This window comes from Epinephelus fuscoguttatus, linkage group LG19, assembly GCF_011397635.1.
Source record: "Epinephelus fuscoguttatus linkage group LG19, E.fuscoguttatus.final_Chr_v1".
In the NCBI taxonomy this organism is placed as follows: domain Eukaryota; kingdom Metazoa; phylum Chordata; class Actinopteri; order Perciformes; family Serranidae; genus Epinephelus; species Epinephelus fuscoguttatus.
In genome coordinates, this window is record NC_064770.1 from 18507001 (window position 1) to 18533660 (window position 26660).

Here is a 26660-nt window from a genome sequence, read left to right on the forward strand (position 1 = left end):
ACAAAATTTTGCACAAATGTCTATTAGAATAAAACTCTGAAGTGATGACATTTTACATCCAAAAGGTCAATGGTCAACTTTGATATCACATCATGATGTTCTCCAAAAACACTTTTCTGGCCATTATTCAAGGCCATAACTCATATACTAAATTGACACTAATCTTGGGTGTCCACCTTGTGCTGATTGTATAGATCTTAGTCTTCTCTAATCTTGTTCTGCTGGGTTGATGACATGTGTAAAGCATCCATATTTTGGAATATGTAGTATGGAGCTACTTTGCTGCAACGTACATATTAGAAGCATTGCCAATTGTCATGGCTATATGTGTCTGAACAGACATGGATGTAAACTGTAAAACAACTTGACTGGTTTGTGGAGGCATACAACAGATGGTGGTATTACTAGTTTTTTCCTTTTTTTGCACACACTCATTTTGCAATCAGTTTTTCAATCAGCAAGCAAACAGAAAAGGTATTTGAGGTTGGATGAGAAAGATTGATTTTGGTTATACTTGATCATTTAATCCGTTATGTCCTTCAGTGAGAATATTATCAGTGTACAGATAAAGTTACGTTTTAACCTCTAAACTACCGTAAAACTATTAAAAGCCTGGTCCCACTTAAACACCCAGTCCATTTTACTAGCCCGGTGTGGCTACACATAAACAAATAAACGCCTGTCTCAATTGGTCTGGTTGTCAAGCAGTTCTAGCCTGAGTGTCAGACTGAAGCTCCCAGAATCTTCGGTCTGACATGGCTTCCATTGAAGGCGATTTACAAGGGGGAGGGAATTTGATTTTTTCCCTAACCAATCAGTAGAGATCAATGACTCACCCATAATCTGACGTCATTAGTATCCATGCCTCGGGGGTGCCAAAAACAAGTGAGCATTGCCCGTTTAAAATGTCTCCGTCGTCGTGCACGCCCAGCTGCATCGCCGTTAAATCCAGTTTAGCAGCTTCCTTAATTTGGTCCTCCATTAACGCGAGTAGTGGCGAAATACCTCGATAGCATCGTTAATGTGGTCTGTAGGATCTGTAGCGGTCGCCATTGTTGCTATCCTCACCAGTTACCCACCGGCGCACAGCTTGACATCAGCGTGGCGCTGATTGGCTAATCACTAGACCCCCGGCGTTCATTGGTCCATCCATCATTTGGACGAGATAAATCGCAAATTCACTGAAGTATGCCAGACCAGTAATGCAAGCCTACTCAGTTGAGTGGGCGGGGTCTATGGTCTGGAACCAGGCTAAAGCAGTTCATTTTTTTAATAGGAGTTCTTGATGTGTAAAAGCAGGGTGTTGGCTACTTCAGATTATGTGTCCATTCCTTGATTACCCCGTAAGTTATCCATATTTCTGTAGTCCGTAAGGGTCCCCAGATCAAAAGAATCAAAAGGGTTTTTCATAAAAAATTAATCTTAGTTGTGAGTATTGTTTTAACAGGGTGTTGTGTTGGTATGCCAGGAGCCGTAATCCTCAAGTGCTAGACCAAATGAATGATTCATAATATATATGTTATCTGAAGCTAGATTTTTAAAGAAGTAGTATTCATACTGGTCTAAATAAACAGTTTGATTGTATTTCCCACTCTTTGCTGAGGAACAGGTTTGTTGAAAAGACTGGTTGAAGAGTCGTTTTTTAGCGAGAAGAGTACGGTCAAAGCTCCGCTAACAGCAGGCTCTTGACTCTTGAAAAGTTAAGTGCTGTTGGCAAATGCTTCTTTTGAATGGGGCTAAATTGTAGGTCTCCTTCTCTTCTCAGTTCCGTTCATTGTTGTGCAACAATAATGATGTTGGAGGATACGAATAACCTCTGAATTTCCCTCTTTTTCACAGGGATCATGACGACGACGTGTCGGTTGCTGAGGCCTGCAAAAAGCTCAATGAAGTCAGTGGACTTAGAGGAATGGGCAGGTAGAGCAAACTGTACTGTGTATTCCTGAGCTACCATTAATGTAATGAAGTGTAATGATGTCTTATTTGTTTGTTTCGTAAGAGATGCTGGATATTCAGTCTGCAGCCTTGTTAGTTTTTGTGCAGCTTAATCACAAATTGCAATTTTATGCACAATTAATATAAGTTGGTAATTAATTTATTCATCCAGTTGGCATTTTGGCAGTGAATAGATGAGTCATTCAGCATGTCAATCAAAGGGTAATTTCCATTTGAATTAAGCCAGAAGTTGCTGTAAATGGATGAAGAGCGTTCTCTGAATTTGTTGAAAAATACCAACACCAACCTGCTTGTTAATTTTAGAGGATCGTTTGGTGTTTGTCCTTTTAACCTTAAAGAAAGACTGACATACAGAGAGCCCGGTGCCAATAACGCTGTGCACACAGAGAACACAGAGAGTTCAACCAGGGTTGGGGAGAGACTAATAAATAGCAGACATGTCTAATGAAAACCTGAGAACGTCAATTATAACCAGGGGACAAAAGGATCATAATGCTGTGGCAGAAAATGTGCAATTTCCATTTTGAACAAAAAATCGGAGTAACAGCCAACTTTCATTAGAAAATGAAACTCATTCTGCCGATGCTCTAGTTGTAAGTCACAGTGGATAAAAGCATTAGCTAAATGTCTAAAAATGAAAATTGTTAAATTATAGCTGTCACAGTGCATTTCAATGTAAATTCGACCTGTGACAAACAAGACTGCCTTTCCCTTGCACTCCTGCTTTTCCTTGTCAGGTATTTTAAGCAGATAGCAAAGTCAGTGCGTGCCAATGGATCTGCATCATCGGGCTCTGAGGAGAACGCAGATGACTTCCTCGGATGCATCAACATCCCTTTGAATGTGAGTGTTTGAAGCTCAAAACAAACCCTCTGTTGTCACAGGCGTCTAGCTACAGCACGGTGACAAATCAAACACAACCACAGATAGATTCTCCTAAGGATGCAGTGTGAAGTGTTTCCCAGGAAGTATGTATGTCAGTGGGGTTAATCTGGCTTGTTTCCTTCTTGTAGGAGATCCCAGTTATTGGCTATGACACCTGGTTTAAGCTGGAGCCTCGATCGAGTACATCTAAAGTTCAGGGCGAATGTCATCTGATACTGAAGCTCTTCACCAGCCAGGTCTGTGTATTCACTAAACAGAGTTTTAGAATTTACTCCTTTTTTTGCATGTGTACGATGTGAAGAATTACAGTTTTTAACACACTCTTTAACTTTCTTTCAGAGAGACACAACTTTGTCTAAGAGAGAATCAAATGTCTCTATCCACAAGAAACTGCTGAGTCAGATTGTGGAGTATGAGCACGCTCATGTTAAGGTGAGTTTCAAAGCAAAACCACCAGTTTAACATACTGTAATCGTAGTTATATTTACACACTTTATGTATTGTTATTATTTTATAGTCATGATTATATTTTGCATTGTTAGTCTGCTGTATGCCGTATTGTAAAAGCAAGCAGTAACCTTCAGGGCTGAAAAATGAAGCCAACATGGAATCGCCAAAAATTGTAGTTCCTTGAATGGCCACTTGAGGCTAGCTCCAAGAGCGAGTCAATCCCCTGAGACACTTATGTTAAAATGCCCAACTTTACAGCAGGAATAAACATGTTTGCATAGTTAAAGAAATCTGGGTGCCGTCCGTTGGTAGGTTGCTGCAATGTTGGTGAGGTAACATCATCATGACATAACACTAGATTCACAGAGTCCAGGCATAGCTTAGCCATAGCTAGTGCTTTTACAGTGTGTTTTCAGTACATGGAAGTAAATTGTAAGATTTTGGCCCACTGAAAAAGTCCTCCTCAGCCTTTGGTTGTATCATCTAAGATGTCAGAGGTTTAGTTTTTCCAGTAAGTACATTTTGGGTTTCAGACTGTTTTTTTGCTGGTGGAAATTAGCATTAGCATTATCACAGTTAGCCATAGACTGTTGCACCAAAGCCCCCGTGAACAACCCCGGGCTTAAGCCAATTTTACATGGTGCAACGCAGAATTACGATGCCTGATTCCATCACGTAATGTCACAGGGCCCAGAAAGACACATTGTGAAAGAGACATACATTTTTTAGTGTCGCAACCCCCGCAAAATGATTCATTTCACAATTAGGATTTGATCCATTTGATGTGATAACATTTCTAAAGTCTAGAAAAGCTGCATGATTAAATCATTTTTATTCCCATTCAAGGTGGCGGAGGGCCAAACCAGAAGTTAGCCTCTTGGCCACCGTCTGTGGTGTGCTTGTTATGTGGGTGCCATGAAGCGGAAGATTTTGGTGATTTCATATCACAGAAATCAAGCTTTTTGGCCTCAGGCGACACGACACAATTTTCATAGGAATGTACCAGGCTCCACCTCCGACATTGTATCCAGTTCTCTTTATACATCCATGAATGCACCACGCTAACCAAGCTAGCATTAGGGTTAGGTCCACCCTCTTGTCCAAGTATGGTCACTTCTGGCGCTAAAAGTCCAAGATGGCGACGATCTAACCGCCAAACTTGAGACTTCAAAACGGGAATCCACAAACCAATGGGTGATGTCACATAAGCTTATACAGCCTACGTGTAACACAAACTAATGTTTTTGATGATCACGAACAGATTCTTCTCGGACTGACATAGTGATCATTCACATATTATTCTAGCGAGAGCCCTACAACTGGAATGGGCAGGTTTGTCCTCCAGCGTGGACCGTACTGACTCACCATGCTGTGCAAACTGATCTCTCACCTCTCCAACAGGCCATTATGTGAGTATTAATGGAGAAATAAAATTGATCAAATCAAATATGAAAGCTTAAACGTTTGGTAAAACGTGCATGTATTACTTTTTAACCCAGTCGCTGGCAGTGCTACAGCAGCCACCATCGGACCCAGAGGGTGTGCTACTCCCTGCTGCTGCGCCTCCTGAGGACCATCGATGCAGAGTGGGACCCCACTGCTGTGAGGGGAGACCTAGTAGGTTTTTCCGCCTTTGGTCTATTATCAAAAAAAAAAAAAAAGAAAGAAAGAAATTCCTCTCATCATCTGGAAAGTCACCTCATTAGATGAGCTCTTCACTGACATACATCAAGGTTTTTGGTTCAGCCAAAAATGTCTCACAGCCAGTGTACTTGAAGCTATAACTGAGGGCCCTTCCTGTGTCCAGGAGAGGCAGCTGTCAGACAGCTTCAGGCTGTACACAGAGCACTGCCTGTGCCTGATGAAGAACATGCGTCAGGTTTTCCCGTGCACCAGCGCCGCTGCCATTACACGCTACGAGCTCATGCTGAGGTAAAGTCACACTGCCATCACATCACATCAAACACTCGCCTGTGCTGTCATACCAGGTACACGCCTAACCTCTCACCCTAACAGACACAGAGAGACTTCAACCAGTCAGTCATGCTCTGTTCAAGAAGCAGTGTTGGGCTCCTTAAACAGAAATATCTTAATCATTGCTCATAATTCATTTCAAAATTTGAACATTTGCTCCTGACCACAGATTTTGTTGTCTAAAACTTCCAAGGTATACTATGCAGGATTTCCTAAAAAAAAAAAAAAAAACAATACTATCATCACATACTGTACAACCAACTAAGTGTGCAGCAATGTATTTTTCTGCAGACACCCTGCCCTCTGCCTGTATTTTCTTATTTCCTTCTTATTTTGCTGTGTTCAGGATGTTTGTTACACGACCTTTGTGCAGGTATGCAGCCTCCAGCCAAAAACAGCATGCAGGTGAGGTCAGGACTTTATAAAATGGTAGCAATCAGGTAGTAGCAGCATGCATCCAAGGGGAAGCTACAAAAATTATGGGCACAGCACCAAAAAAACGCAAATATAGCAAGGCGAAATGCAAAGCAGACAAAGCCTGATCCGAAATGAGTGAATCTGGAGTTGCCTGTCGTTTTCACTTTTTCTGATGAGCACTGAAGGAGAGGATGAGGAGCGATGCAGAGCTTTTTGTCAGACAGGTGGACAAGTGGTTAGCTTAGTTAGCTTGCTAAGGTATTGGCTTTTCTATTAGAACAAATGTAACATTCCTACAATAGCACAATAGCTTGCAGTTTATGTACACGCACCGTAGGGCCAAATAAGAATTTTGTGTTTACAGACAGAAACCCACAATTCCTGCATAGCATACTTTGAAGAGACAGTCCACCCTAAAATCAAATATACATATTGTTCCTCTTACCTGTAGTGACAAATTTCCTTATTGTATCATATCGTATCGTATCGCCTTGTATTGTATCGTCTATATCGTATATTGTATTGTTTTGATGCAAGTTGCCGAGTGTTGAAAATATCGGCCCTAGAGATGTCTGCCTTCATCTGGATGTAATGGAACTAGGTGGCACTTAGCTTGTAGTGCTCAAAGTGCCAAAAAGATACATTTGGAAAACTCTCCCCATGGACGAGAGAATTGTGCTTGTGACTGGCAACAAAGACGGTGGATAACACAAGACAGTCCACTGCGAGTCAGTTTCCCGTATCAGTGTCACGTGGGGTTCGTGACCACCACGCCCCTTTAGGAGACTAACAGCAGGTCCTGAGTCCATTGACTTCAGTGGGAGAAATGAACGTGATTACAGATTATGGTTGATTCTTTTGCCCCATAGTCACGGAAGCAAATATTGGACCCATTTATCACAAGCCACATATCTTCAGAACATTCCGACACCAAAATGGCAAATTTCAGACGGACAAATCAGGAGAAAATTTACTTTGTTCAAGACCTGTCTCTGTCTCAACAACACACTCTTGCGAGATCTGGCAACTGATATCTCCTCTCTGGTGCTGAAATCAGTGCAGTTTCACCAAAGATCCAGCGGATATCTTAGTTACATGATTGAGCTAGCAAAGCAGTTTTGTGTTGCTATGTGTGGTATTTATTCAGTTTTGGGAAATCATGATGTCTAGAAAGCATCAGTGGCTGCAGCTGACAGGGACAGCTAACAGCAGCAGCAAAGCTAACATCAGGACGTCATCTGTTAAAAGCCTCCCGTTGTCGGATACGACATGAAACTACTCCAGTTAACTCAGTCATGTTGTATATAAGACATCCACTGGAAAAAAAAAAATTTCACGCACCATTTATTTATTTAGCTTACGGCCGGTAAGGGTACACACATGTTGACAGAAGCGAGGTTGGGAATACTCGTCTTTGATCTGTGCAGTGATACTGTTGGAGGGTGTCATTCATCAGAAAGAAAATCGTCCCTACCGGAAAACTGCTCCCAACAAAGTCTGGTGCTGTTAAGTTTTTCAAACATATTTTTTTATCCAGATTGATAAATAGCACTACAGGTAAGAGGAAAACTAGGTTTTGGGTTGAACTGCCCCTTTGAAAATAATTTATTTGAAGCAACATATTGTAGTCAGAAGCAAATACATACATACCTTACATAACATGTACTATTCCCTATGATATAATGCTCCCAATCCACTGGTAAAATCAATGACCAAACCCTTTCATATACACCGGTCCAAGGGCCATACAGTCATGAGTATCATAGAGGCTTACCCTGTCAAAGCATTAATGTGCTCAGCAAATTAAAGGTGGTATGTCTAGATGTAGATTTTGATATTCTTTGTGGAGCCTTTAGCTTGGGGAAATCACCTAATCATAAGCATCATCTTATGGGAAATGTGAATAACCCCAGTGAGTTTCATGGAAATCCGAGCATTAATCTGTAGACAGATTGTCATCAACCAATGTTTTGGCCATCAGGGAATTTTAACCAGAAAGCTTGTGTCCATGAAAGCCCATGGGCACCTGTGCTTAATTTGACGGCAGTCTGCTCAATACTGCTGTTCTGCTCTGAAGAAACCGACTTGGCACTGAGGTATCATCACACAAAGAAAGGATGTTAGATCAGTGAAACACACCAAATTAGGGAAGTCTGTTCCACACGAAGTCCATCCAGTAAAATCAGCTAATTATTAAAGTTCATGTTGCCATGTCGGACTGATTTGGAGAAGACTGTTTTTTAATAGACCAGCTCTGCCCAAGTGATCAACACCTCAAGGAAGATCATCTCTGCACCTCTCAGAAACACACACACACAAACACAGAGTGACTCAGCTAACAGTCAAAGTTGCGTCTCTCCTCCCCTGCAGAGACAGCCCCGGATCCTGCATACAATTAGAGCGGAAATAATTTAGCGAGACTACAGTGTCTGTGCTTCTTTCATGTTTTATATTCTATGAACAATATGATTTGGAACCAGCATATACGTGACCCGAAAGCAGTCTTGTATTGTAATTGGCGTTTTTCTTGTCTGTGAATGTCAGGGGGATTGGCTACATGCAAAACATGCGGGCCTTTAAGACTGTATGTCCTCTTCGAAATGAACTGCATCTGGACATCACTACTGCTGCCAAGGTAACAATGAAATATTTGTTTTACTGTAGGTTCACTTAACGGTATCCCATCAAGTTTTTAAACTGAGGGGTCGTTGTACTGCAAACAAATGTCTTGATTAGCAGGTCAACTCATATCTTTGTATTCCATGAAAGCAGCACAAAGAAGAGGCATATACACTAAGAAAACAGAGCTATCAGAGTGCAGTACCATACTCCCCAGGACACCTTTAATTAACTCATTTATTCTCTTTAATCTGTCTTATTATTTCAACAGAAAGGAACTGCGGAGTGGTATGAGAACTTAATTGCACAATATAAACCAGAGGAAGGGGTAAGTTATTACTTATTGAAGGAATACCTCACCCCTAAAATTACCATTTGTATATTAGTTACTCAAAGGGGGCCGTGTTTAACAACAGAAAAACTATATCAGAACATTCAGGAAGTGACAGGAAGTGGGTGAGTAACAGCAGAACTCCTGGCCAGTGACGGAAGGAGTGGGAGGTTTAATTGAATGCATGAGCAGATTTAAAATTTGCTTGCCTGGTGCACAACTCGTCTATGTGGGAGACTGTTTATGTGGAAGTGTAGTAAGTAGTAAGGTTTTAACAAAATTGCATGTGTTTGGGAAGCACTGAGCATATCCATCCATCCATCCATCCATCCATCCATCCATTTTCATCCGCTTATCCGGGGCCGGGTCGTGAGGGCAGCAGGCCAAGCAAAGCACCCCAGACATCCCTCTCCCCGGAAACGCTTTCCATCTCTTCCTGGGGGACTCCAAGGTGTTCCCAGGCCAGATGAGATACAGTATGTAATCCCTCCAGCGTGTTCTGGGTCTGCCCTGGGCCTCCTACCAGTGGGACGTGCCCGGGACACCTCCACTGGGAGGCGCCTAGGAGGCATCCTGATCAGATGCCCGAACCACCTCAACTGACCCCTTTCAACGCGAAGGAGCAGCGGCTCTACTCCGAGCTCCTTCCAGATGTCTGAGCTCCTCACCCTATCTCTAAGGCTGAGCCCAGCCACCCCACATAGGAAACTCATTTCCACCGCTTGTATCCGCAATCTCATTTCTTCGGTGACTACCTGGAGTTCATGACCATAGGTGAGGGTTGGGACATAGATGGACCAGAACGACAGACCGGCGTAGCGCCCGCATCACTGCAGAAGCCGCACCGACCCGCCAATCCATCTCACGCCTCATTCTACCCTCACTCGTGAACAAGACCCCAAGATACTTGAACTCCCTCGCTTGAGGCAGTAACTCTCCCCCAACCCAGAGAGGGCAATCCACCGGTTTCCGACAGTACTGAGCATATGACAGAGGTAAATGAGACTTGTAATATACTGCATGAGCTGTGAGAGAGTTTGTAAACAGATGTTTTGATAGAATTTTGCTGTCGTTATTTGCGGACCCCAATGACTTCAATGCATTCATTCATTCATTTCTTTATCCACTGTGGAGGAATGCAAGAAACCAAAAGTTTTCTTTATTGATTCAAAGTACCATGGGGTGAGTAATTGATATACAAATAATCATTTTGGGGTGGAGTTTTACTTTAATATGGAGCGATTGAAATCATGCATTTTATAATTTTACTTACTGTGGCTTGAGAGTTGATATTTAGGATGTTCATGTATTAACAACATAGACTCTGGAGGAGCAGCTGAAGAAGCTGGTTCAGGTGGTTGATGCTGCGTGTGCAGACGTACAGAGAGCCCAGAACATCTACAACAAACTCTTCTACAGGTAAATATCAACAGAGTTCATCTCAAGAAAAACAATGTAGAAATGTCGAAACATTGATTTGGATTTGTTATTGCTGGACAGAAGCTGTTTCATCCTTTGTTTCTTCTCACAGTGCGGTAAAAGTAGATTTCTTCAGCATATCATACAGACAGTTGGAGAAACAGGTAAGTCATTGAAAGTGACATGAAAGTCCTTGTGAACAAGTCCTCCAAAGCCTGTCTGAGTCTCGCTGTCAGCTTTGACATAAGCACTTGAACACAAGCACGTTCTTTCATCCCCCAGGTAGCCGATGATGTAAATGTAGCAATGGAGCGGGTTTGTGGGACTCTGGAGCAGGAGAGCTCCAGACTGACTCAGACAATGGGAGAGACCATCTTTGAGCTCTTCATGTCCTTGAAGATCCTCAAAGGCTTTCGGGAGTTTCTTCCTCTCAAGTTGGTTCTCAATTCGACTCTCATGACAATTCACACAGCAGCGTAAAAGGCTCTGACTCGTGGTTATTTGTTTGAAATGACAGCGAGGAAAGTACAACTTTTTCTTCTGCTTTGAATTTATTAAAAACAGGACTTGTGTTCTTCTCTAACAGGGATGCTAAAATGTTGGCCCTGACAGGCTTTCATAACTGGTTCAAGTCCTCGATTCATAAGTGGCTGCAGATCGTTCATGACAGATCCTGTGACAGAATTCGTAAAGCAGTGGAAACAGACAAGGTGAGAGGCTACTATAATAAAGATGTACAGTAGGCAGATACACTCCTCGGATGGTCCCATTGTTGGGATGTTGGGAGGACGTTCCATGACTTTGGTGTGTTCAAGAGCTTTTAAGTCGTAATGTGAAAACAACACACTCCAAGATGTGCAGCATTTTATCCCTGAGAACGTTTAAACAAAACAAAAAAAGTTAATAGCTTTATATTACAAAATAATTTTGTCCAGCACTTGTTGATCCCCTAAGACCACTAAAATATTGCTCTAACTGACTTTTTATCAGGGTTAATGCTTATAAATAACTTCTCTAACTAATCTAAGTCACTTTACGAGGTCAGCAACTAATGGTTACAGTCTAATACCGTATTATAAATTACATGTGAACAAAAATTGATATGCAATACATGAATTATTAAAAGGTTTCTTACCATTAACATTGACATTTACTTTCGTCCACCATGTTTCTGTGTACATGACTCTAAAGTGAGCAGGTCATGTACCAAAATTTTTGCCATCTTTCCAAGTTGTTGTTCTGTCTTGAGGCAGTGTTCATATGAATTTTCAGTTTTATTCACCGACTATAAACTATGCATGTTATATTTTGTGTTTTAATGTGCTTTGTGAGCAGCTCGAGCCGGTGCAGCAGGCCAAACACAGCTCCTCAGCTGTAGAGGTGACAACATGCTTCAGCCAGGTACGCGAGATCTGGCTCCAGCTGGCCTGGCCAGACTCTGCGGGGGCCTTCATCTTTGTCACTCGTTTGACAGACGTGAGTGCTGCTTCCAGTGTTTCCACACTCATGTACGCGCAACCAGCACATATATAAACAGACTCACTTACTTACACACAGAAGACTTTATTGGTGATGGAGTCAGAATCAAAAAGGAGACTATGACTGGTATTTTACTCTTCACAGAATTTCTGTAGTGAAGCTGTGTGCTACTCAGAGATGATAACACGCAAGATTGAGAGGAACCAGCTGGGCCGAGACCACAAGAGCTTCACAGTGCAGGTAACGCCTGTAGCAAGGCAGAACAGGGGGAGGGCATGCAATGACGTGGGAAGTAAATGTCAGCAAGTGTTCTTCCTGGCAACACAAAGGGCTCAACAGCAGATCAGATAAAAAAAAAAAAAATCGTAGTTGCCTCTTGTCATCGTCAATCATTTACACTGGCATCCCGTCCCTCCACTTCTCTGTAGCCCTGCTTCTTTTCCTTCTTTGTTTCTCCACCTCCACCCTCTGTTTCTCCTCTTTTGCTCCTCCTCGCTTTCTGCTAGCTCTGCATCGCCCTGAACAACACAGAGCATGTGCGAGTTTTCCTGGGTCACCTGCCTCGTGACCTGGACTGGCAAGGTGTGGAGCGGGCCATGGAGGAGTCCTGTGGGGTGGAGGGGAAGGAGCAGGTTTGCAAGGCTCTCAATGGGCAGCTGTTCAACATGGACCTGGACCTGCAGAGAGAAGCCAAACGTCTCATCACGCTGCTCACCGACAAGGTGCGGAGCTGAAAGCATGAATACCTGGAAATCAGTATGAGACATGGTGCACATATAGAGCAGTTGGTTACTGCCAGTGAAAACTTTAACCCCGTTTCCACCAAACACTTTCGGTATGGTACCTTGGAACCAATAGTAACCCTTCAGACATGATACCTAGACCCTAGGTCCATGTAGCGTTTCCACCGCAGAGAGTACCTTTCAATGTTGGCGCAGTTATTGTCACTCACTGCTCCATCCAGCCCTCACTGTATTCCTTCATTACCGGTGACACAGATGCAAGTCTGCACCTCAAAGTTGCACACCAACATTTTCAAAACAAATAGAACAGGCTGCAGTGAGAGTCTCTCTTGATGAGATATTTAAAAATAGCATGTTTGTGCATTTAGCCCTTCTCAGGGAAGAGCAGCCGGCCGGAGCCCACAGGATCAATGCTCCGCTATGCCTTTTTTTTTTTTTCTCAGAGCAAAGATTAGAATATATGCAGTTCACATAATCTGTCGAAATGATCTTAAACACTTGGAGATCCACTCATTACTAAAAGTTTGTGTCATCCAAGAGAAACAATTAAAAACTGAAGTAATGGTCAAAGTTGTCACATTGAAACTTAAGGTGTGTTGATTGATTCACATCCTCACCTCATGCATTGAGTAACATTACAAGTAAACGTTCCAACTTAAAAGTCGCTGGCAGTCGGCCCAGTGAAAGATATTTTTCTCAGACTACAGCTGTTGTGAAAGGCAGTAAAACATCCTTTATTTTTATAGTTATAGTTTACTAATGTATGTAAGACTTGCCACAGTATGAACAGTGGTGTTCACAGCTCTGCCTTTTAGTACCAGATCTGTGTGCTAGGTACCCCAACAGAGGGGGGACCAAAAATGGTAACGGTATGGTATGGTATATATCATCCACAACTTTTCACAGTGGAAACGGAAACAAAGCATACCGAACTTAACTGTACCACACCGCTCTGTGGACATGGGGCTTTTGTAACGCCATTTGTGAGGTGAGGTTTGCAAGCAGTGACTTAATGATATATGTTCAAAAATACTGCACATATTGGCAAAAATTCATGTTCATCACTTAACGCAGTACTGTTTTGTGTTTAGTTTTTCGAGAATTGACTTATTTTTTTTTTATAAAGTTTGCATCCAATAATAATGGGAGTCAGGCCTCTCCCTATGATCTATTTCTACTGTTCAGAGGACATATGATGTGCTTGGGTGTTTTGCATTGAAATCTTACACTGCACAATTTCGTATTATGTAAACCTTTTGCAAAATTGTGTGACTTTCTGTAACTTCATATGCATAATGCACAGAATTGTGTCTATACTGTATGCACCTGCATGCCCATGTATGAGAGAATATTTCTATGCAGATGCTGCCGGAGCTGCGAAGGTACATCCAGCACATCAGCCTCTCTCCAGACTCAATCAACAACGATGACGTAAGACCCAGTAGTGGCTCTCTACAGAATTCATTCCTGTATCCGTGGTGTATGCAGCCCGGGTATATGTAATGTATGTTAATGTGACATTTTTTTCCAGGCTGTGTCTCCTCTTATGAAGTACTTACAAGACACTATGGTCATCCTCACTGAAAACCTTGTGAAGGAGACTCTGACTAGGTAATTACTTTCTCCCTCCCTCTCCTCGCTACAAATATGACTTCATTTATTTTCTGTTTGACAGGGACAATGCAAATTAATTTTAATAACTATTCTGATAATTGTGCCACATTCTGCCTAATTGCTCATCTCCATCTGGTGTGCCTGTGCAGCTGATGATAAAAGGAATCACTAAGTATGTAATTATGAAACACAAACAAGACAGAATTCACAACATAAACTCATAACACATGTAGCACATAATAAAAGAATAGTTAAAGGAGGCACTTGTACAGCAAAGCATTAAAGCCACTACAGCACCTCCCAGTGGTAGGTATTTATTTTTTGACATTAGGCCTGAATCATGATTTGACTAGCCAGCTTGAAATGTGCGTCACTGTAGCACAGGACTCTTGACCAGTCTGTTACCAACTGTTTGAATACATATAACACTGCATCATCAGCATAGGTGTAATTAATGGTAGGGACAGTGGGGTTGTCTGTATCACTTTCCTGATGGCCTAAATTTGTCCTCACCACTAATTTGACATTAACTGCATATGCGTTTGAATTAAATGTGATTTCATATAGCTCTACAAAGGGTTAACGCCCTCATATTCCCACTAGATAAGAAATAGTTTTCAGTGAATTGTTCTTGAGGCATGTTGTAGCGTTTTCTGACAGGTCATGGAAACTGTAGCCTACAGTTATTTTGACCTGTGAAAAGTTTGGACTGCAGTGTAGTGTCTTTCCCCTGATTAGTAGCTCTGTGTCTTTATGTGTTCTTCCAACTGAAAGCTGAGGGAAGCGGCCAGGAGCTGCGCTATATCTACCGATGAATTTCTTTTGACAATTAGCCATACAAGGGTGAGATTTATGCCTGATCAGATGTGTTGAGCTGGTGGTGTGTCTTCCTCAAGCTCGGCCTGGGATTTTGAGGGTTCTGCGCGGTATCTTAGCTGTTCCTCAGATGTTGTACCTGGAATCTGCTGGAGCCACTCTCCCAGTTTGTGGGTCACAGCCCCCAGTGCTCCGATTACCACTGGCACCACTGTTGCCTTTACTCCCTACATCTTTTCTAGCTCTTCCTTCAGCCCTTTTTTTTTTTTTGAGCTTCTCATTTTCCTTCTTGCTGATGTTGCTGTCATTTTGGATGGCTACATTTTTCACCGCTGCCTTCTTCTGTTGCTGCAGCAGCTGGTTAGCTCAGTGGTTAAGACTTGACGTACTGACTTTGGCGTGGAAGATCAGGGATTCAATTCCCAGTCAGGGCAAGGCAACACATATCCAGTCTGGATTCTTAGGCAAGGTTCTTAATGCTGCTAGCCTACCTCAGGATGAGTGAATGCAAACACAAGAGTCATACTGGCTCAACAAGGTCTGCGTCAGGTTTTAAGGAGCCAGGGCAACCTAATGAGAAATGGGCTACTGGAACAAGACATAGATGGACTAGAGTAGAGAATAAATATATATATATATATATATATATATATATATATACATATATATTTAATTATTTTGGGCCTCTCTTCTTGACTTAATTCTCGAAATCTCTGGTCACACACATATGTGGAATATGTTTTGAATGTGCAGAGAGTTTTGAACATGAGCAGGAATGTTGCTGAAACACATGAGCTATTTAAGACACAAAGGAGAAGGGAAGACTAAATCAATCCTACACATGTGGAGTTCAGACATCCGGAGGAAGCTCGGAGTAAAGCCGCTGTTCCTTCGCATCAAAACGGGCCAGTTGGTTCGGGCATCCGATCAGGATGCCTCCTGGGTTTTCCAGGCATGTCCACGTGGTAGGAGGCCCTGGGTTAGTCCCAAAACAAAATGGAGGGATTATATATCTCATCTGGCCTGGGAAGTCCTTGGGATCCCCGGGAGGACCTGGAAACAGTTGCTGGGGAGCTGGACGTCTGAAATACTTTGTTCAGTCCGCTGCCCCCATGACCTGGCCCTTGTTAAACACATGAAATGGATGGATGGATGGACTGGGGAAATGTTGGCACACCTTAAATTGATAGATATCGATAGAGGTATCCTTACATCAAGTTACATAATCATACAACCTGTTTCCTCTTCTCTAAATCAGATGTAATGTGTTTGATAGTACTAGGTGCAAAGTGTGAGAGCTCAGCAAATAAGATGCTGCGAGTACTGTGTAAGCTTTGTCACAGTAACAATACCCCTCAGACATGTTTTGCATTACAACCTATCATTATCGAGCTGTTCTCTGTGAAAACGTACAGGAGGCTAAGTTAGGGTACAGGGGTGTTATCGGAAGAGCTGGTAAACAAATAAGTGTGGGCGTCTCACTGTGTCTGCTGCCTCGTAGGGTTCTCCAAAGCATGTGGGAGCTGCTCCTGCGGATGATCCTGGACGCTGTCGCAGAAAACAGAGGTGTTCAGGTGGAGTTCTACAACCGCTTCCAGTACACAGTGGAGGTCAGTGATTGCATTTTATCTCACAATTCTTTTTTTAATGGGTATTTCCAGCCTGGCATAATTTGACTAAGAGGAGAATTCTGCTTAAAAAGATGTGTCAACTCTGTACAGATAATCATGACTACTGTTACCATCATCCTTTAATTAGCTCTCTGTGCTTGCTGTCGTGCAGTCATCAGCATACATTAGATATTTATGAAGTCGCAAGGTAGTAGTTCAGTGCCAAAGTGAGTTCCCTTATGAATGACAATTTGGGAGCTATTGTATATTCTGATGCCAATTTAACCAGCTGGCATTGGACGTGACAGATTTGCATGAAAAGTCATGGCGTGCTACTCATGAGGGCTGAGTTTGGAGTTTGGCAGACAGATATCGTGTTTGTCTGCCAGAGGTTTCATGCTGTTTGTGTGAACAACATGTCTTTCTACTGTGATTAGACTTCCATTTATTAAACTTTGAGGGATAACTCTGATGAATCCCAGCTCTCAAGTTCTATATTTATGTTTGTTTACTTGAATGCTTTAGACCCTGTTGCAGTTCCTGCATGCCAAGGGAGAGGGTCTTTCCCTGGAAGACATGAAGAGTGGAGACTATAAGGTAAGCTGTTTGCTTGCTTAAGGTGTTATTTGTCTTTGTCTATGACTTCTCTGACTTAATATTGAATGACTGCCATAGACCCAAAGTCCTATTTAGCACTAAAAATGCTGCCATTAACACAATTGACAATACCATTCCTAGCTGTATAACATAATAATAAAAAAGCCTCTGTGACGTCACCCACTGGCTCATGGTCTCCCATTTAATGCCTTAAGCTTGGCATTTTGGCTGTCACTATTTTGGATTTTTGGAGCCGGAAGTGACCATGTTTAGACAAGAGGATGAAGATAACCCTAATGCTAGCTGCTAGCTTGGTTAGCACAATGCATTTACGGCTAGATGGTCAATATATATTAATATATATTATATATTAATGCTAATGCTAATTTTTGTTCATGAAAAACAGGCTTAATCCAATAAAACAAAATGTATTTACCAGAAAAACTGAATATCCAACTTCTTCAGGTCTTTAAGTAGAAACAAGCACTGAACAAGACTTTTTAGACAACCAAAACTATTAACTTTCATGAACTGAAAACACACTAAAATAGTGATAGCTATGGCGACACCTATGCTCTGTGAATCAGGGCTTACACCATAGTTACGTTACCTAAACCAACACTGTCACTCTAATAAACCACCACCCTCTTAACACAAAGTTGAAAACAAGTAATAGCGACCAAACCCGTTTTTTGGACCACACTGTAAACGTGTATTTCTGCTGTAAAGTTGGTTATTTTAATATGGGTGTTTACAGGGACTGACTAGCTCTTGGAGCCAGCCTCAAGTGGCCGTTCTAGGAACTGCAGTCTTTTGCACCATGTTGGCCTTATTTTTCAGCCCTGGAGGTTGCCGCTTATTCTTGACCCCTCTACAGTAACTTGTGAAAATTTCCTAAATTTCTTTATCAACAAGATAGTTGTTATTGGAAGAAAAATCTCACCATCATCTCTTCTACCTCTTCATCATCCTATATCCCTGTCTCTTTTTAATCAGTTAAAAACCTGTGCCTCTTTCCTCTGTGCGGAAAGTAATTTGTCATCTGAAGCCCACAACCTGCCCTTTTGACCACATCCCTTCACTCCTACTAAAAGATTGATATTGTGGGTCCCAATATCCTTTCTATTTTGAGTTGTTATCTTTCCTCAGGTTGTTTTCCTTGTGTATTAAACACGCACTGGTTTAAACCCTCCCTAAATTAACAACTGTGACCGTAATGATTTTCTCTAAATTCCAAGCTTCAATTTTGATCCAAAATACAGGGCATTGAAAAAGTTACTCTGCCAGAGAGAGGTGGTAATATTGAAGAAATGCTTAGCAGAAGAGAAGTATACTGGATATTTAATCAGCAAACTGTATCTCCCAAAGGATTAAATGATGAGATACCATGACATGTCATGCTATAATGGATTTGGGGCTCTTAAAAGACCAATTTATAATGCACGGCGTAAGAGTATTGAACATTTTGAATGATTTATGAGAACTACAAGGCTGATGTGTTCATTCATAGGATTAACATTTTGTGTAAATAATCTTGTAAATGTTTATTGTGTAAGGAGAATTAGATGTCTAGGTTTTTCCTATGTTCTTCTTGTCCCTTGTTTCCTTTGTTGGGGATGTGACATATGGTGCACAGGCTGTTGTCAATTACTGAGAAACACGGCTGATTAATTCCCCCACACCTGTGCACACCTGCGAAATGGGTGGAACAGTCTCCATTTAAGCTCAGTAATGTAATGTAAGTAATGGTGTTGAACACTCTTGACGAAAGTCCAGGAGGACCAAAACGGAGAAGCTGAGCAAGAGCAGTGTGCGGGATTTTCTGTTCAAAGATCCAAAATACAGGAAAAAGATATTTACCAGCAACTCCATCTCTTTTAAACAAGAATTTACTATTCAGAGCCTTTCAATCTGGTTTTAGGGAGCAACATAGCACTGAAGCAGCTCTTTTAGGAGTTCACAATCATTTGCTAGTAGTAGCAGACAAGGGGACTATTCTATTTGAATACTTTAAATCATAGTGTGGCATTTAAAACAGTCTATCATGAATTGCTTATTACCAGACTTGAACAATGGGTTTGGGTGCAGGGAACAGCCCTGAAATGGTTTAAGTCACATCTGGATAACATAAGTCTCTGTGTTTGTGTGGGGGAATGCTTCTTCCTCCTTTGCCCCTTCTTACCTGCGGAGTCCCTCAGGGCTCTGATCTTGTGCCTCTTTTCTTCTCTCTCTGTATGCTCTCACTGGGTTCCCTTATTAGGAAGCACAGCATCTCCTTCCTTTGTGTTGTGGACAATATCCAGCTATTCTTCCAGCTAAATAGCCACAACCCTTGGCCATGCATTGCAGCCTCTATTTGACTGTTTGTAGGACATTACAGACTGGATGCTTCAAAACATCTTGATACTAAACAGACTAAAAATTGAGGTGGTTCTCTTTGGCCCCCCTAATCCACCAGCTTTCTGTGTGAAAGTCTCTGCTCACTGTCATCCTTTGTGAAACCAAAACCTTGGGACAATTTTTGACTCTGAAAATCAGATCAATTCTGTGGTGAGAGGCAGCATTTTCCAACTGTGAGCCTTAGTGAAGTAAAACTCTTTTTGTCACTTCAACATCATGAAAAATAATCCATGCTTTTATTACTGCTCGCCTTGACTGTTGTAACTACTTGTACGTGGGAGTCAGTCAGTCCTCTCTTTCACATCTGCAGTTTGTGCAGAACAGTGAGGCAACTTTCTTAACTGGTTCCCGTATACATGAGCATGTTTCATCCATACTCCTTGTCAGTTTTAAAATTCAAGACTTTACTAGTTGTCTAATTAGCACTTAATGAATGAGCTCTCTTTTACCTGTCTGACCTAACCTCACCTAGGTCACTCAGGTGTTCTGACCTGTCATTTTTGGTCTTCCCTTGGGCTCGGCGCAAGCTTAGGGGTAACCTTTTTAGTCACGGGCCCCAGTCTGGAAACAAACTGCTCCACCACATCAGATCTGCCCGTTCTACTGAGTCATTCAAAGCAAAGCTCAAGGCCCACCTATTTTCTTTGGCTTCTGAATGTACTAATAATTGGTCTTTTGTTAGTTTTTGCATTACTCATCGCTTTTATCTTGGTCTCTGCCTGGGTATGAGCATTATTTTCTTGTCTGCTCTGTTGACCTGTTTTTATTCTCTCTAATTTTGCACAGCACTTTGGTCAACTTGCATTGTGTTAAATGCAAATATATAGACATATATTTGACCTGACTTGACTCCCTTTCTGACGGTGCTGCTTTAGGTCCTGGATGAGGAGCTGAGGCTGAATAAATGTTCCTCCTTTGAGCTGATTGAACAGTACTATCTGGAGAAGATTTCTCACCAGGTGTGTTTCAACTTACCAGGCTAACACTTTGATTTTAGCCCTAAGGTGCACAGAGACGTATTGATTGGACACAACACACAACACTCTGTCTTGTGTTGTTTTTCTTCTGATTGAAATTCTCCTGGACTGTTGGAAAAACAAGATGCTGTCAGACAATGCAGCACTTAGACTGATACATGCTTTGAATAATTCCTTCAACTTATTTCTGCTTTTGAAACTGAAAATGTGTTGTGCTTTTACATGTTATTATAACATGTTTTCAATGGTATGCTGATTATTATAACCTGTCTGTAATGTTTCAGAAAACACTCAAACACACACGTTATGGTCGGATCAGTGTAAAGTGCTACTACGATGCTCCGGAGCAGAGACTGACGGTGGAGATTCTGCACGCTGCAGATATCCTGGCGCTGGATGCTAATGGTAAGAGTCAAAATATAATATAGCACATGTCGCTATTTTAAAGTTGAGTTTTCACTCATTTTTTCTGGACATCTGCAGGTCTGAGTGACCCATTTGTCATAGTAGAAATCTGTCCTCACCACCTCTTCCCTATGGCCAAGAGTCAACGCACACAAGTGAAACTGAAGACCCTGCACCCAGTTTTCGATGAGCTCTTTTACTTGTGAGTACTGTTTTCCTCTCTCACTCCTTCTATTTGGGCATACCCTGATTTCAGCCTGATTTGTTTTGCATCTTGTGTCTTCCAGCCACGTCAGTCCGGAACAGTACAGACACAGGTTTGCCTGTTTGACCTTCACTGTGATGGACTACGACTGGCTTTCCACCAACGACTTTGCCGGTGAAGCCGTGGCTCCTCTCAGTGACTTCTGCTGGCCGGGGAGACCGAACGCCTCAGCTGCCGGCAAAAGCGTCCAGCCTGTCATTCTCCACCTGTCTCGCAGTAAACCCAGTGGTACATATAGCCCCAGGCTGTATCAAGCTCTTTGTTTTACACAAACATAATATTGGCTCCTTGGGAGACCAGAGGGGTGTAGGTCTGGGTTTCCAATTACTTCTCCAATACAACATGAAAAGCCATTCAATCTGGAGATATTTGTGTCAGGTGTCGGATCTACTCTCATCTGTTTGCTCTCCCCCTCCAGAAAAGCCAATCATGAGGATGCTGGACGCTCGCATCGGAGACAGGGAGGCTCAGGAGTTTGTCCGCAGGCTGAAGGAGATTGAGAAGTCAATGGAGGAGGAGTAAAAGCTGTCAGCGCTGCCTGTGTTGATGTTTTCTGACCACGTCTTGCGACATGTGCTTTTGTACCGGTACGATGTTTACAATATTTGAATTTTTATTTCCAATGTTATTGTTTGTTCAGTAATTATACCAAAATGAAAAGATAAAAAAAGAAAGCAGTGAAGCATATCGCTGTTTTCTAACTGGGAGATGAACATCCTGTCACTGTGCAACCTTATGCTGTCTCACTTAAACTATATTTTAGAATTGAATGGATAGTTAATCCTAAATGTTACTAGTCTATATTTTTTGTAATTAGGTAATTGTTATATTTGTTGTATGATCTTTGATATGATAGATTCAGAATTATTTTGTGGAAGTAGCTTATGTATCCAATAGTATTCAGTCAAAGTCTAAATCTATACCTCACATTAGTTGCAGGGGAGTTTAACAGGTATTGAGACTTTTCACACTGTCTGTGGACATTGTGGAGATAAACTGCATGAAAGCCTATTTAGGATGTGAAAGCTTGAACCCACACTGATTTTCCTGATTACACAGTGGGGTACTAACAAACAGGTATGAATAAAAATACCTGTCATGAAGGAAATCATGAAGACACACATAGCTTTGGGGGATTGCCCTTTCTGAGACTGGGTGTTTTAAGGTCAGTCTGACAGCTCAGCAGCAGGGAGGCCTAATACTCCCCTGAGGCACACGCTACAGCTCGGGTTCATTCGACTTTTCAGATTGCTCTTCGCAACGCTCATGATGGGTCATTGAAGAGGCCAAAAACCTTCTAGAGGGAGGACAAATTCTTTTTATTCACTTCCTTCCTGCAGTCTGACGCCAGTGAGCTGACATCTCTGCAGAAACAGTTTCGCCGGGAACAGCACACTGATATAAAGTTGTACAAAGTCAGCACAGTGACAGAAACAAATTAATCTGTCACATGTTGAAGAGGAAAATGTATTGAACAATGAACAGGTTCATTTAGAGAACTGATATCCCAATGAGGAAATGATTGACCTTTGTACTGCTTCAATCTGTGTTGTCAACTTAACAGTTAATGAGCTACTAATCCATATGTTAGCAACTGAAACTCAATCATACAGCACTGAGGAGCATCCATGTAATAATAAGCTTGTTTGGTTGTCATCATGAAATCATCAATACTTTTCTGATGTCTGAAGCATAAATAGGAAGCTACCGCCAGCTGCCACTTAGCTTAGCTTAGCACAAAAACTGGAAACAGGAGAAACAGCTAGCCTGTACAATGGTCACAAAATGTGCCTACTAGCACCTGTAATGTTCACTAATTAACATTGTTTTTATTACTTTATAATAACCTGATTATAAGAACTGATGTGTTTCCATTAGCTTACAATGAGCTGTTTATATCTACATATTGAGCGGGTCCTCTTCCACGGAGTCCACCATGTTCTTTCTACAGCGGCCCAGAATGGACAAACCACACACTGGCTCTAGATAGGGCCATTTGCATTTTTAAATCTGCCACCATATTCTCCTACACACTTGGCACACAGGAAAGGTTTCTGAGGCGCTAGATGCCACTATATTCTATACACTGGACCTTTAAAGTTTATGTTATTGGAATTAAAAATTCAAATAAATAAAAGAACATTTTATTTTTTTATTCATTTATGGAGTTCAAGTTGTTGAAAAATTTATGACACATGAATCTCTTTTGCACCTCCTCTTCAGGGAGGAAAAACTATATTCAGAACAATTCATACTTTTATGGTTATGGGAATACACCAGGACACCCTGATGCCTGATAATTGAAATGGCGAAGAAGAAAAAAAACACCCTAACGTCCCTACAGATAACGCAGTGTGTGGCACAGTGTGTGGCCAGATGGTAGCTAATTGTAGCTAATGAGCTTGTATAATGTTCAGAAAGTTCTGGAAACAGCCATTAAACATGGCAAGCCTTTTGTTATCCTAACTTTAAATCAATACAGGCTCATCACAGGCCTTATGCAAGGACCAGAAATTGAGTTTGAGTCTCAGTGAGGGGCTCAATCTCTTGTGGTAAAAAGAAAGGAAAAGCATAATGAACCTGTTCTGTGGAATAATTATACCTGAGGGGTAAGAACAGAGCTCACTGCCTGCAGCAGCTCTCACTGGTCTGACAGGCATAATTCAACACCAGGTCTCTCCAGTCCTCCAGAGGTATGTGTCTGTGACTGAAAAGTTGGGATCTTAATGGTTTTGCAAAAAAATATATATATAATAAGGATCAGACTACAACCTGGGATCCAACTCTCATGTTATGGAAAATATGAAATTGTTATGCAATTGAAACATCACAAAACAGCTCAAAAAAGCACAGATTCTGAAATCAGCTTAATAAGGGAGTAGCCTAGATTTCACTGTAGTAGCTGTGACCTAGCAAGCTTATATTACCGTAGCAAGTCTAAAGGCCCAGTTTCCTGGACAAGAATTAACTTTAATTAAATTTTGTTTTCATGTTGTTAAATCCAGAATAGTTAGTCATGTCTTAAAAATTGGCTTTTTTAACTTCTTTAATACAAATGCTGCATTCCAGTTGCACCAGAGGCCCCAGGATACGATATAATCACGATACCTAAGTCATGATACATTGTGATTTTAAACACGTTGCGATATGCTGAGTATTGTGGTAAAATATACTGCGATATATTGCGATTAATTACCTTTTGTGAATGGCAAATTATATCTCCAAAGAAAAACTTTGTCAATATAAACAGTTTTATTGAATAAGATAAAGTAGTTAGTCTGTTCATGGCACTTAAGTCATTTTTATTGCAGCAAAATATATCTAGTAAACTGAAAAAAGCAACTGACTATGTCATTCTACCAGGCTACCCAAAGTTTACTTTGTATTTGTAATATTATTAATTTATATAATAAAATAATCAATACTTGGTATATTGTATAATGTAACGATACATTATTGCCATACAAAAATATCACGATACTGTGTTGTATCTATTCCGGTTAAAATTGGAGGTTGAATTTTCCAGTTAAGACATCCAACTTTGGATCTTGAAGGATTCAGGTGCACAATGCCAAACTCATGTTTCTTTGGTAAGTGTACACACAGCTGAACTCTCAGCAGTGTTGTGCAGTGCTTTTCCTTATGGTTTAACATTTTTGGTGTTATTTTTGAAGGTTTCCCAAATAACTATTTTATTTTATTTATTTACTTTATTTAACCTTTATTTTACCAGGCAGATTTGCTTGAGATCAAATGATCTCTTTTACGAGCAAGGCCTGGCCAAAATGGCAGCATTAAAGTACAAAACATATAAAGACACACATAAAGAAGAAAGCACAGACATGACTATTATGACTATAACTATTGTGTAGAGAAGACAACTTTCAGAGACTCTTTACCATAACCAGCCAGGCCTAATAACATTGGCAATGTAATTTTACATCAATTTATGCAGAACAGGTTTCTCTATATGGTAGTTTGTATTACTGTAATTAAATTCAGGCAAATATAATTAACATAACATTAACATTAACCTTTGATGGTTCACCATTTTCATTGTGCACTTCAATGGGTGCTGCCATGGTGTCATTTCAGATAAATACTTTGTCATAGATCAGGGTAGATGGATTTGCCCTAAGTTTATAAGAAGGACTTTGAGTGGCATTTCATTGTACTTCCTCCAGTAAGGGGGTCAGAGATTTTTGAGTTCTCACTTGGTTTGAACACAGCAAAGTCTGACAAGACTGACAAGCTTAATTTTAGTCAGCTGTGTTAGACCTTTAATGAGAGTGCACCCTGCTCTCACTAATGAGGTTAATATCAATCATCATGTCAAAAAAATGTACTTTTGAGTCCAAATTTTTCATGTGTCTCCACTACCTGGCAATTATTCTGACCTTACAGAGCAGGTCAATTATTCTGACCTTACAGAGCAGACCTTACAGAGTTTTAATTTAAGACCCTTTAGTCCTGGAGGAACTTTAATCTTCCTTCAGGAAGTAAGTCCAGTTAATACAGGACTGAGTTAAATATAGGACTGCATTGAGTTCATCTGTAGCGTATTTAGGATATTAAATAGGGTTAAATCCTGTCCAGTAAACTGGCCCTTACTGTCACTAATGTAGCTTGAAGTTTACAACTGGTAAATGTATAACAGGATGAAACACTTCTAGGAATTTGGAAAGGTGCAAGCTAGGTACACTCCTCTACTCAAAAACACCCAACAACGAAAAAAGAAAACAAAATGGGTATCATGATGTTGACTTTGCATGTTAAAAATAGTAAAATCAGTAGTAAATAGAAAGCAGACCTTTGGGAGTTGTTAGTGAATGTTGCCAATTGAAATGTGGCACTTTTATTGTACCTTAATGACAAGACAACAGGATCACAAAATAGTAAGACGTGTGGTGAAAAAACACTGAAAAACACTGTAGCAAGTACCAAGAACTTAGCACCAAACTCTTCACACCGACAGCATTTTGTTAGTGATGTAACTTAACAGTAGCTGCTTGTGTAGTGCTTTGTTGTTACTCTGTGGAGTCGTGAGGATGAAGCACGCAAAAACCATATCTATGCCTGGAGAGTGTGCTGCATTACAGGGACCGTTCAGGTGATCAAGAAGTCTGCCTTACTTAAACGAGAGCGAGGAATCCTTTCTGTTCATCTGAGCTGCACGTACCTTCATGTTTTAGTTTTGTTTTAAAGATATTACAGTTTGTGTAAGCAGTTGTTAAACAAGTAAACTCTTTCATTGTTAGTATACTATTACCTCCTGCCATAAAACAACCCCATAGGTCATTTGTACAAGCAGATTATGAACCATGTTTATGTTTACAGTCAGGAGATGACCTCCAGTGGCCGTAGTAATTACGGGTGCATTCCGAATCGCATACTTTTTCTTTTTACTTTTAGTATGTACTGCAGCTGTCCTTAAAAAGTGCATACTGTTTTATGCAGTATGCACACAATCAGGACATACTGCTTCCTCATAACATTACGCCCCGAACTTTGACCCTCGTACTCATATAACCGTTACCATGGAAATGCAACAAAATGTGTTCAAGAGCTTGCCAGAGATGAAGGTCAACCTGGACAACTCTGTTGTTATTTTACAATAAGTAATCACTGCATACATTGTAGATTCTAACATATTATATTCATTTAGAAATATTTTTCCGGCAGGAGGGTGGGGTGTGTGGATGG

The 26660-nt window shown here is 41.1% G+C and overlaps 1 protein-coding gene across 1 annotated transcript in view; it reads left to right on the forward strand.

Annotated features, from left to right (window-relative positions):
• baiap3 (BAI1 associated protein 3) overlaps positions 1–21540 on the forward strand; it is a 57007-nt gene extending 35467 nt beyond the window's left edge. Inside the window, exons 10-34 of the mRNA XM_049560567.1 lie at positions 1840–1917; positions 2694–2799; positions 2970–3077; positions 3181–3273; positions 4597–4700; positions 4791–4908; positions 5099–5223; positions 8227–8317; positions 8573–8629; positions 9954–10051; positions 10164–10215; positions 10334–10485; positions 10638–10761; positions 11387–11527; positions 11675–11770; positions 12037–12252; positions 13636–13704; positions 13805–13884; positions 16205–16313; positions 16839–16910; positions 20186–20269; positions 20572–20692; positions 20771–20894; positions 20980–21185; positions 21376–21540. Of these exons, the coding sequence (XP_049416524.1) occupies positions 1840–1917; positions 2694–2799; positions 2970–3077; positions 3181–3273; positions 4597–4700; positions 4791–4908; positions 5099–5223; positions 8227–8317; positions 8573–8629; positions 9954–10051; positions 10164–10215; positions 10334–10485; positions 10638–10761; positions 11387–11527; positions 11675–11770; positions 12037–12252; positions 13636–13704; positions 13805–13884; positions 16205–16313; positions 16839–16910; positions 20186–20269; positions 20572–20692; positions 20771–20894; positions 20980–21185; positions 21376–21479 (2728 nt within the window). The 3' untranslated portion in view covers positions 21480–21540. The remainder of the gene's footprint in view (positions 1–1839; positions 1918–2693; positions 2800–2969; positions 3078–3180; positions 3274–4596; positions 4701–4790; positions 4909–5098; positions 5224–8226; positions 8318–8572; positions 8630–9953; positions 10052–10163; positions 10216–10333; positions 10486–10637; positions 10762–11386; positions 11528–11674; positions 11771–12036; positions 12253–13635; positions 13705–13804; positions 13885–16204; positions 16314–16838; positions 16911–20185; positions 20270–20571; positions 20693–20770; positions 20895–20979; positions 21186–21375) is intronic.
• The last annotated feature ends 5120 nt before the right edge of the window (positions 21541–26660 follow it).